Source organism: Thunnus thynnus, chromosome 3 (assembly GCF_963924715.1).
Source record: "Thunnus thynnus chromosome 3, fThuThy2.1, whole genome shotgun sequence".
NCBI lineage: Eukaryota > Metazoa > Chordata > Actinopteri > Scombriformes > Scombridae > Thunnus > Thunnus thynnus.
In genome coordinates this window covers 6,843,046-6,855,592 of record NC_089519.1, presented here as the reverse complement: position 1 = coordinate 6,855,592, position 12,547 = coordinate 6,843,046, and the positions used below count along the sequence as shown (strand labels likewise).

Here is a 12,547-nt window from a genome sequence, read left to right as displayed (position 1 = left end):
TTTCTTAATGTGAGTGATACCTGCAAGTATTTAATAAACTCAAGCAGATGTCTTTCAACATTACAGTTGTTTTAATGCCAAATTCCCTGATTTTGTTATGATCTTTCCACTGCAGCTCAACAGGGAAACACTGTACAGGGAAAGAAAAAGTGGAAAGCAGTGTAACTTCATTGATTATTAAAATCTCCAGACATGCCGACAGGATCGGTTAGGATCTAATATTAACTAATGTTTATTGACAGTATTTCCTAGTTCCTTTCGTAAAGGATGGTCAAGTGTACCCTATGCTAAAGGAGATTAGAAAGGAAGCATTCCCCTCTTCTCATTTCTCAGTTTATAAATCCTCGATTCCTTTCCTCGCCTCCTCTCCTTGTGTCTTAGTCCCTCCCACCTGAGATGCGAGCGGACGAGGCAAGGAAGAGACAGGAGGAGAGAGGAGTCGAGGCAACAGGTATTTAACAAAATAAGACATCCTTGCTTCAGAGCCGTCATGTCAATTAAATATAACATGCGGCAGAAGTGCATCATCTGTCCATTGTTTTGTTACAGTCTACTGCTGTATTTTATGATCTGACAGATGAGCATAACAGTTTTCAGGGAAACTTATATATTTACTTTTAATTCAAATCACAACGTGATAATATATATGATATAACAAGAATGTACGGATGTCATACATTGTTATATTTTATTTAACATGCATGCGTGCACAAACACACACACAAATATATATATATATATATATATATATATATCCTTTATATATTTAATTGAATATTATATATTTAAACAGCTGTGTGTCATGCCTCTTTTATACGTCACGGGTGCCAAAAAGACTTCCGCAAAGGATACACCTGTGCCTCCTCTCTCCTCCAGATGCATTTTAGGAATTGAGACATCCTTAAACATGACGTGCTGAGATCGATTTCTAGGTCAGGGGCAGGAGGACAGGAGAGAGGAGACGAGGAGGCACAAAATAGAGAAATGAGAAGAGCCCATTGGGTGCTTTTCATTACGCTAATGTGTCTCCTCGTTCCCCTCACTCGCATCTCTTCCTCACGCCTCAGCTCCTCCCAGTGAGGATGAGAGAGAGAGAAATGAGGACGGAGGAATTTAATTCATCCAACGGGACATCCTCGGTCACTCCAGCGTCCTTTTGAGGAGACGACAAGTAGTCATGATGCACTTCACCCTAAATGTCAAATATGAATAAGTCAGCAATAGAAATTACTAAGTAACAGTTTAAACTCTAAAGTTTACAATTAATGAACACTTTATACTGTTACTTAATAATTTCTACATATTGATAGCTGGAAGGAAAACACTTGATAACTGCTCTGATGTTTTAACATTTGATTATAGATCTACAGCAGCGTCTGGCTGTCACAGAATAAGACACAAACAGACAAGAACAGAGCCAACATAAAGGGACAATAGAAACAGCTGTGTTATGGAATTTTCCATCTTTAGGAGTTACAAATTGGGTTACACTCGGTCAAGCCTGGGCCTTGAGGTCACACTGTAATTCTTTGCCAGTAGCAATGTTGCTACACAGTCCTGGATGGCTGCGGAGCAGTAAGGAACAGACACAAGTTTATTGGTGTGTGACCAACTCCAGCGCCATTTTATTCTGTCTCTTAAAAACCACAATCCTTCAAGGATGTTCAACTTCAATATCATCCTCATGAACCAATAAAGTATTTCTGTATCCAAAATAAACATATATCCACGCTTAACTGATACTGCCCTTTGTATCTTAAGTTATTACTATCATTTCAATCATGTTTCAGTCACATCATGTACACATCACTTCACATTCAACTGGTTTCCACTCCTCCTGACAGTGTGGTTTAATGTTATACTGACTTAAAATAAGTTGTTTCAACTACCAGCATTTTTAGCCCTAATCGTACTTTTATATAAATGGAATACTATTGCATAGATGCACGGTCAAATGCATGAAAACGATGAAACAAACAATTAAATTTCATAACTGCAATGTCAAATGCACAGATGATGAAACAACTCACAATAAAACATCCCTATGTACATATTTCTCCTCTCTCTAACACCAAGTTAGTCTGTTTACATGAACTACATCACCTGGTGGCCGCCATTATCAAAATTAAAGTACCAAAAATTCTCAGTGATTTCTCTTCTAGCTCATGGGATCAAAACTAAATACTTTCCCCTCATTAAAGAAACTGAAAATCAACTGTGCCTACTTATTTTCAGAATGTGGGTGAAACCAAAATATTAAAATTAATAATGAAATTATTCTTTCCACACTTGCATCTCAGTCACTTTGAGGTAGGCAGTGTAAACAATAGATGCTAGCTTGATAAATACACTTGACACAAAACTACGTCCAAACTCAGTCTTTGAGCACTTATTTAACTCACAAATCTAGTCGAATGCTTATCTAATGTTTAGGGAGTATGTCGACCCATTTTAAGTTGTTTTACACCACATTTTACATACCTGCGGAGCAGTAAGGAACAGACACAAGTTTATCGATGTGTGACCAACTCAAGCGCCATTTTATTCTGTCCCTGACATGACCAACACGGGCTTGAGTGGAATGTTTTTTACCGGACCTGGTATTATAGTGACACCTACTGTCACAAGATGTAACAACAACATTTAACCCAAATGTATTATCTGGGGGATTAATGTATGAAGTCACTTGCTACTTACGTTATATTTAAAAAAAATAAGGGGGGTGTCAGTTTTTTAACTACTTCTCATAGAGGCTATTTTCTCCATCCTCTACATAAGCAGGAAGGGGACATTTTCTCCTCTCCTTGAGGCTCCTGCTGTCTGTGATGTTTTGGGGAAAGCAGAAACCTCTCTGATAGAGGGTAAATCAGCATTGCCATGGTCACCAAGGTCAGGGAGGCTTTCCTAGACAACACAGATTGTAAATCTGGAATGTGAAACCAGAATGTGCTGACAGTGACCTGAAGTTCCATCCAACGTGACCTGAACTGACACAGGTAAAATGCAGTTCCCTGTTTAGAAACTAGTGAACCAATTAGACTAATTTTTCATATTGTAGGCTGATCTGCTTGGGTTAAAGACTAAGACTCAGACCTTCAGGGGGCAGAATGGAAAGAGACAGCATCCGAGTTGCAGATGACTTCTATGTTCGCTATTTCAGTTCTCCTTGGCCAAGTACTTCAATAAACGTTTTCAGCTTTAAGACATCAAAGGCTCATGTGTGCTTTTTTCCACTGAGGTGCTGACCATTGCTCAAAATATCTACAACAAGCTGTAGCCTGCAGAATATGTTTAAGTAAAATGTCGCTTATTTAGTTTGCAAAAGTCTGACGTGCTTTTCAGGCTCAGGATGATTTTATAGGCATATTTTCCTGAAAGAGCTGAGACGCACTGAAACGGAGAAGAAGAAAGGAGAAGCCTTTTGACTCATAAAGAAAAATAGAAGAGTGTTTTTATGATTGATTCATGATTCATTAATCTTTATTTTATAAACAAATAGGCTATGAGAAGCTTTTGTTGTGCTTTCATTCCTTCTCCACAGGTAGTTTTCCTGATCAGCTGTATTACAATAACAGCCCGACTGTTTACTGTCCCATCAGATCAGCTGACCAATCAATACACACTTTGGATCAAAGGGGTACTGCCGTCCATTAAAAAACTTCCGCATAGGATACACTTGTGTTTCCTCGCTCTAAGCTCCTCCAGGAGCCTCCTCATTCCTCGTCTCCTCCAGGTGCATTTAAGAGATTGGAAAATCTTCCATGATGGCGGGGGGCGATCAGTTTCCAGGTCACGGAGGAGAGAGGACATGAGAAAGCATAGTATTAGAGTAAAGAAAAGCACCCTGTGACGAGGTACTGCACAGACCGCCGTGGACAAGCCAGATGGAATGTGGAGGTGGGGAGACTTGGGGAGACAAGCAAGCTAAGCCTGTATGTGTGTGTGAGCTGTTGTTGGTGTGAACCCACAAATGAAGGTGCCTGTTTCCTCTCCGCAGTGGCCGCAGCAACTTCGACGAGGAGAAAGGGCAGCAGGACCAGAAACAGAGCAGCCATCATGACAACTGCTGTAGGAACCCCCTTCTCCTGTGCTGACCCTAGGAACTTAAGTTGACATTTCCCCTTTCTGAACTATATTCCCAGTAGTGGTATTGGACTCTTGCATTCCATTTTAAAGGACAGATATTAACTGTGTTTTTACTTCTATATCTTTTTATCTAGTATTTTACCTTGGTATTTTATTAGTCTTTTATTAGATCATTTAAAGTGCTCCTGTGGTGTTGTATTTCTTAACAGTGGAAACAATTTTTATTGTTGGTAAAAATAGAATCTCACACTATTAGGTGACATCATCTCAAGTCCCTGCGAGATTCAAGATAGCAGACGTGATCTTGTGAGGAAGTCACGTCACATGAGAACCAAATGGCGGATGTGACCACAGCATTTCGGTTAAACAATAGCAAGATGGCGCCAACTGGCATCTCTGCACTCACCCAATTCAATTTATCAAACACACGTATCTGATGGTAAATAACGAAGGGCAGAGTGGCGCTGTGTCCCATGTTATCTGATCGCCAGATGTGTGTGTGTGTGTGGTGGTGGTGGTGGTGTGGGGGGAGGGCAGTTGATTATCCACAGAGAGCGTGCATACGGACGACAGTCTGTACTGCACGTTGTCTGATTTTCGATCGTCAAACAACTTACTTTCTTACTCACGGTGGCACAAACACAGCAATTCCGAGTGGGACACTCTAGCGTGGTGAGCACAACTAAACAGACAGCAAACTTCAAATAGTCCTCGAAGTATAGCAGACAAACAAACTCTGTAGTCCATCAATTCACAACAAACAACAATAGCTGAAGCTGAAATGAACACACTTTCATAACCTGTCTCTGCCCAGACTTAAGCCTCTTACTTGTGTTGCTTAAGGAAGCAAGTAGATGAGGGTGTGTTTCAGTCCGTCTTTGGGACCGGCTCAATTCCTCGGCTCAGATGCTGTCCTCACGCTCTGTCGGCAGGTCTCACAGTAAGCTGATCCTTGGCAGCATGGTGGAGAAAACAGTGGAGTCGACTTAGCTGAAGAAGAATGGGGCAGAGAAGTTATTCGCGTCTTCATGAAAAAATCCTTTTCAGAACACAGAACCTCTCCTCTCTGGGCAGCCAGGTCTGTCTGTGCCAGCCTATGTCCACTGCCGGGTTGTGCTCACTCAGTCTGTACTTAGTCAGTGTTCTCCTCAGTTTTGTATCAGACACTGTGGTCAGGTAAATTGCCACAGTGTACTGTCTGTTTAGAGCTACATATGTTTCCATTTTGTTAGTTAATCTCTGTATTGTTCTTTTTCTTTCATCATAATTTGGTTTGGTCAAACTCTCTCTCTCTCTCACACACACACACACACACACACACACACAAAACTGCACTGCATCTATTAGTTCAGATTCAAATATTTTATTTTCTATTATATATATGTTCTATATATTTTTGTGACTTTTGTATTAACACTAAGCCACAGAGCTCACTACAGAGAGTATGTGGATTGCTACTGTTTGCCTTGACAAACACAAATATCAGTCACTCTGAGATCACGGTGGCTTAGGTTTAATAATTAGAGAGAAAAGGCCTTGTGCTGTGTGTCAGCTGAGGACAGTCTGCTTTCTGGCCTGGCCTACTTTTATTATTACTTATCAGACAAAGACATACTATGACCGCTCTATGCTGACTCAAGTCTTATCAGAAGTGAAAAAGAAAGTCACAACAAAGAGTAAAGAGCAGAGACTTAATGTCCATTTTTATCTGTGGGTTAAACAGAGGAGTCTCTTTTTTTAGTAGATTCTTCATGTCAGTGATAGAAAGAGTATTAATGTACTGTTAGATGTAATAGTTAAAAGCAAATGTGTAAGATATCAGAGATCGAATACAGTCCATTTAACTGGAAATCACCCCTTTAAAGTGCAAAACAAAATGCATAAGCCAGATGACTGTCCTGAACTTTGCCACTTTCATTTTCTTATGGATAGTCAACAAAATAGGCACTCTATATGATTTCTTGAGGAACAATGAACTGGAGTAAAAGTTAAATACTGAATTAAAAAACAATGACAAATGTATAGTAACATTTACAACAATACTGTGAGCTCTTTCTTGTTGAGATTCAGATGAAAAGATCAATACCACTTCACTTAGCTTAACATAAAGACAGGAAATGGGAAAACAGCTGGTTCTGTCCAGAGGTAACTAGATCTGTCTATTAGAACCTCTGAAGCTCACTGATAAATGTTACATCTGGTTTGTTTGATCCCAACAAAAACCAAAATGCAAAAACCCCACATGGTTTTATGGGAGGTTGAATGTGTATATGTTTCTTGGCCGTGCACAGTCACTTCCTGGAGTCTTGACATCACTGTAATGTTGGCAGACAGAGCTAGGTTACCCAGTCTTTATGCTAAGCTAAGCTAACTGTCTTGTGGCTGCAATATTTAGGGTACAGGCATAACACTGTTATTGATCTTCTCATCTTACTCTCTGCAAGAAAGTGGAATCTCGTATTTCCCAAATATCAAACAAATCCTTTAAGATAAGCCATGTTAATGAAAATTCGATTTGAGTCTTCTGTACTCCAGCTTAAAATACTAACTACACTAATCAGACTGTGTGCTGGAGGTCCTGCAGAGGAGCTGTGGCAAGTCACCTTCACATTTTCTGGAACTGTTCACAACGTTCTGGAGGCAGTTTTTAAGATGAAAGTTAATTTTGATTTTAAGATAATGTATCATGGTGATCTAGAAGAGTTTTCCTGTGCAAAGTGAGATAAACACTTGTTGAGAGTGCTGTTAGTGGCATGCAAAAATGCTTTGACCAGAAAATGGCTTAAGGACATAAGATCCATAAATCCAAACCAGAATGAATGGATTGACCTAGTTTACAATTTACATTATATACTGTGGAGAGAATTACATTTAAAGAATTAATATGGGTTGATATATATATAGTGGGTGGGGGGGTCTAGTTGGCACTTTTTACTCCTATGTACCACTTGTGTTCATATGTGTTCTTCAAAAAAGAGATGTTAATAAAAAAAAAAGTCTCAAGTCCAATTTTCTTACAAAATATGTTTTGTTGCAATCAATAGAGATGAAAGAGTTGTAATATATGAAATTCATGGATAAAATACCTGAGAGATATATCTGTTTTTGGCAAATCCAGCAAATTAAATACCTGACAAGTCAACATGAAAGAAAAACCCAGAATTTACATGAAGCAGTCCCGCTCATTAATTTACCACATTGCCCTCATTGGCTTTATACAACCAACCAAATTAAACAGGTGGATGCCTTTGTATAAACAGGCAAAATCTCTGATGGTTGACATATTTGTATATACAACATGCAAATCATTAAGTCCACTGAGTGATAGTATGATCTAAATTATTTAAAATATATTATCATATAATTCAAGAAAGAAATAAACATTAAAATGATTGATCATAATTTTTTGAATCAGATTGTCATTGGAGAAAATTCCTTGGTGCTGCAACTCAAAAAACCCTGCCAGATAGACTTTTACCTCAACAGTTGTCTGTGTGTTTGTGCATGTTCAATATGTTTATGTGGAAATATACTTATTCAGCAGGTTGAGAATAACCATAGGTGACTACATTTTACAAGCAAGAAAAAAACAAGGGAATCATATTAGAAAATGTACATCAGAAATGTGAAATTGCTGCTTTGAGAAGGGGACGGATGAGACAGTAGTGAGGACAGGAAGAGTTGTGGGAGGATAAAAGAAGAGTGCTGCAGCTAGAGTCTTCATTGACAGCAGATCAGGATCAGGTAGGAGGATGTGTAGAACTCCACTGTGGCTGCTGGCCTCTCTGGCCTTTGCCTCCCTGTCTTCTCTGGCTGATGGAGCTCCATCGTAAGTAGACCTAGCTTACCTTCATACACTATTCCTGAGATTTAATTAACACAGACAAAACAAAAGAATACAAAATATACAGTTTGTTTACTCAGCTTCCTGATATTCAAATTGTTGTGGTGAAACTGTAAGGAGCACGACAACAAGGTCAGTGGTTCTCTACATTTATAATTTATTTAAAAAGTGTATGGATACGAAGGACGTATTGTGCATGTATTGGTTTAACACAGTTCTAATTTCACTCGTGTCTTACAAAATGCTGAGTGGACCAGTTTACAGTTTCATAAGTCAAGGTAATGTGGTCTTTCAAATGATGCCAGCAAGTTGGCCCACATTTGTTCTGAGTTTGCACAGTGATGCATTACACCACACACAGCAAACAGTTCTATTGATCCAGTGCTGGATTTTAGTTAAGATAATAAATAGAACACTCATTGTGTGTGAAGTCCATGCTAGATCAGATGATCCTCAAGCTGCAAAGCAGTGGTTCCAAATTAAACCTGAGGGGTCATAAGACAATTAAAGAAATAAGAAAGGGAAAATATGTAAACAATGTGAAATTCTGGACATTTCTACCTCTATAAGTCTGTAAAAGTCCTTTAAATGAAATAAATGTTGTAAGAAAATGTCCACACTAAGGCATTAACATGTGGCACAGGGTTACAGCAGCAAATCTTGTGTTTAAATAGTGACAAACCTCATTGTCATTAGCATGTGTGTGGGAGTTATAGTGCCTTACAATTAAAAAGACGATGTTTGTCAGTAAGTCAGTGCATCCTGAGCAGCAGTGTGATTCAGTGCAGTGATACTGTCTCTCTCTCTGTCCCCACTGCTCTGCAGACAAGTGATGGCTGCCCCCAACTTGTTGCGGGTAGGAACAGCAGAAAACATCTTTGTGGGGTGTCAAGATTGCACCGGAGGTGACATCAGGGTCGAAATCAAAGTGATGACCTTTCCAACCAAAAGCAAAAGGCTGGCAACCACATCTGTGACCCTTAATGAAACAAGCGGCTTCCAGAGTTTCGGACAAATTACGGTAAAATAAATACTGAATGTACTGTATACTGTATGTTACTCTTACACAATATTTGACTTTTCGTATTTTGCCTGCATTCATCACCTAATTTGTAGAAATAATTTTCTCTATTAAGACCACAAACAATAGATTTAGCATCTATAAATGCTCATGACATATCGATTCTGCTCCTCACATAATGTTTATGTCTCTGGTTTCAGATCCCCGTTGGGACCTTCAGTAAGGATCCTAACATGAAGCAGTATGTGTACCTGCAAGCTCAGTTCCCTGAAAATCTGCTGGAGAAAATCGTCTTAGTCTCCTTCCAGTATGGCCACATCTTCATCCAGACTGACAAGACCCTCTACACCCCCGACAGCACAGGTGAGTTCGCATCACTGCTGAGAAATACAACGTCTACCCTTGTGAAAATATCTGTTGGTATGCTAAGGTATCTCCCTAGAAAATATATCACCCAATCTATGTCAGAAGGTAAAATGTATTAAGCTGCTGCAAAATTGAACAATAAGCATTATGAACTACTTCTTTAGTGTTCATAAAGGACATTTTGAAAGCATTTATTCTTTACTGGTGTTGATAATGTACAATATCGATATCAAAATTCAAGGATAGACTTCTAAAGATGAACTATCATTTTTAAGGAGGTCTTTAAAGCAAGAGATAAATACACATTAACAAACAATGAAAAAAGAAAAAAACACATGAAAAATATTTAATATATAGAGAATACAAACACCTGCCAGAAAGCAAATACTCCCCCTCATACTCCCTTCCTAAAAATCCTCATCATATCTGATGACTAGCACATCTCTCATTTTTCAAGAGTGACTGCATGATAAACTACAATAAAATGAACTTTTCTTTTCACATAAGTGGAATAATAAAGTGAAAACTCAAAATAGATACACAATGACCTCTTCTCTGTCTCTCAGTTCATTACAGGATGTTTGCAGTGACACCCCGTATGGAGCCAGTAGAGAGAGATGGCGAAACCCAATCTGCTCCCTCTATTGATATTGAGTTTGTGGTAATGTATTTTATCTTTGATGAGCACAGAATTCAATTAAATATTGTAATGAGCTTTCACTGTTCAACTGTAGGTGAGATCATTTTCATACTTTCCACTTTGTGTCTGCATGCTTCTTAAACACCTGAATGACCTTTGTATTCCTTTGTTTCATGTCTTCTGACACACGTCCCACCCATAAAAATAAATGTCTCCCTCTAGTGATTGTGTTGCAAGTAGACAAAAAAAAGAAATGTTTAAGACAGTGTCTAAGGACTGATCAGGCTTATGGACAGGAAACAAAGGACTTGTTGAAAATATAGAATGATTTTAATAAATGTGTAAACTGACAAGGCTCATTTTTACTGATTGTTCAATTTTGCATATTTTTAGACCCCTGACGGCATCATTATATCACTTGATTCATTCTCTCTGAAATCAGGCATCCACTCTGGACATTTCAAACTGGGTGAAATTGTCAGGTGTGTATTTTATTTTACTTTAATTGCATTACCATACATTCTGTTGTGGTTGTTTGGTGTTAGTGGGGAATTTAACATTTTTAACATGTAATAATTCGGACTGGAAACAGGGTGAAACAGCTAACCTGGCTTGCGTTAAAGGCTGATTTATGGTAGGTTGCTCGACACTTTGGATAAGTGTCACTCAACAGAAATTAAATAGTCACTATGAATTAAAACGCTGTGTGACGTTTTCAATTTATGCTTTGGCGAAAGGTTTCAGTTGTCTCCATGGTAACCAGACACTGTCCTCCAGCCAGCTTGGTATATCATCCCGACCAGAACTAATTAAACAAGGATGTTACAAGGTATCTTAAGTTACAAACCAAAATATCAATAATGAAGTTCAGTGAAAACTACAATCTCCATGGCGACGTTAGCACCACTACCCAATAACATTTTGCAACAAAATATGACCATGACATAACAAAATTTTCTAGGTGTATGACATGAAAGGAAAGCATTGAGCGACAAAATACATCATTTCTGTCAACCAACACTTATCAGAAGTGTTGAGCAACCTACCATAAATCAGCATTAAGTCTGTAAGTAACTAGTTATCAGTTGCCAGGCAACCAGCGCAGACTCCAGGAAGTTAGCAGGTGGAACCAAGAAATGCTCTGGCCCAATGGTCAACCCCCTGGCAAATCATTGTTTTTACACGTAGGTAATTGTACGAACTAGACACATGAGATATAATATGTTAATTAGTGAGCTAGTGAGCAGGTGAATTTTGTTACCTACGGACTGAGCCAGGCTAGTTGTTTCCCCTTGTTTCCAGTCTTTTAAGCAAAGCTAACCAGCTGCTGGCTTTAACTTTATATTTAGTGTACAGATATGAGAGTGGTAAAGTATCAATCTTCTCATGTAACTCTCCATCAGAAGGCAATTATGTTTGTTTCCCAAAACTATTCCTTTTAATTGTATGGTAATTTATCATATCCAGCCAATTTCAATCTGAATATTAATTTTAAATGAATCATAGTACAGTTAATCATATTAGATAATCAGTCTAAACGGGGGTAAAATAAAGGTACCTTTCTAACTATTGTGTAGTTTGTCAGCCAACCTGAATGTAGGACACTAAAAGTGTGTTGCAGCAGCTCATTTGTCAATATCTCAACTTGTATAAGACATAAATAACTTGAGTCTGAAGTCTGGACTCTGTTATGAATATTTTACTCTTTTGCTTGATTATTGAAGTATTTGTCCTTGTGTCCTTGTGTGTGTCTGTGTGTGTGTGTGTGTAGTCCTGGACTGTGGAAAGTGGTTACCAGGTTCCACAGCAACCCACAGCAGAGCTTCTCCACAGAGTTTGAAGTCAAAGAATACGGTGAGTCCTTCTTTACTTGGACTGTCATTTAAAAACCTATACAACTGACTCTTTGCCCGATTATACATCCAATAAAATGTTTTCAATTTTTCAGTGCTGCCCAGTTTTGAGGTTAAACTGACGATTCCGGAATCCTTTGACCCCTTCTTCTATGTGGACAGCGAAGCCTTCACTGTCGACATTAAAGCTACGTAGGTGCAAGTTTTTGTTTTGTGGATTTGTATTGTATTGTATTTATTTATCGGGACAGTGTACAGTTTTTAACATAAATGATGCACTGCACGAGAGTTAACTCTAAGCTAATTTACATCTGTAGTCCCCCACAATCAAAACATACAACAGCACAACAACAAACAGTACAAAGCAGAAAACACACAGAACACATTATACAAAATACAAAGCTATACACAATAGCACATCACATACACCCACAATATCAACCAGAAATCAATAATGCAAGCATGTCAAACCAAAAGCAAGATTATTTGAGAAGACCATGAGATCAAATCTAGACTCAGTGGCCACAGAGCTGAGCAGCCTTCAGCAGATTCCTCAACCTGGTTCTGAATGCACTGATTGAACTGCAGCTCACTAGATCGTCAGGTAGGACATTCCACTGAGTTGTGGCTTTCACAGAGAAAGCTGACTGTCCAAATGCAGTGTGACGAAATGGTTTGGTACAATCTTGTATAGAGGATATTCTGGGGGATCTCACAGAATTTACTGAGCAAGTGTA

At 38.7% G+C, this 12,547-nt stretch overlaps 1 protein-coding gene across 1 annotated transcript in view; it reads left to right on the top strand.

Moving 5' to 3' along the window:
* Positions 1-7,602: 7,602 nt before the first annotated feature.
* LOC137176820 (complement C3-like) overlaps positions 7,603-12,547 on the top strand; it is a 40,291-nt gene continuing 35,346 nt past the window's right edge. The window contains exons 1-7 of the mRNA XM_067582778.1: positions 7,603-7,915; positions 8,756-8,951; positions 9,152-9,314; positions 9,884-9,978; positions 10,351-10,439; positions 11,729-11,811; positions 11,906-12,002. Coding sequence (XP_067438879.1) covers positions 7,839-7,915; positions 8,756-8,951; positions 9,152-9,314; positions 9,884-9,978; positions 10,351-10,439; positions 11,729-11,811; positions 11,906-12,002 — 800 coding nt within the window. The 5' untranslated portion in view covers positions 7,603-7,838. The remainder of the gene's footprint in view (positions 7,916-8,755; positions 8,952-9,151; positions 9,315-9,883; positions 9,979-10,350; positions 10,440-11,728; positions 11,812-11,905; positions 12,003-12,547) is intronic.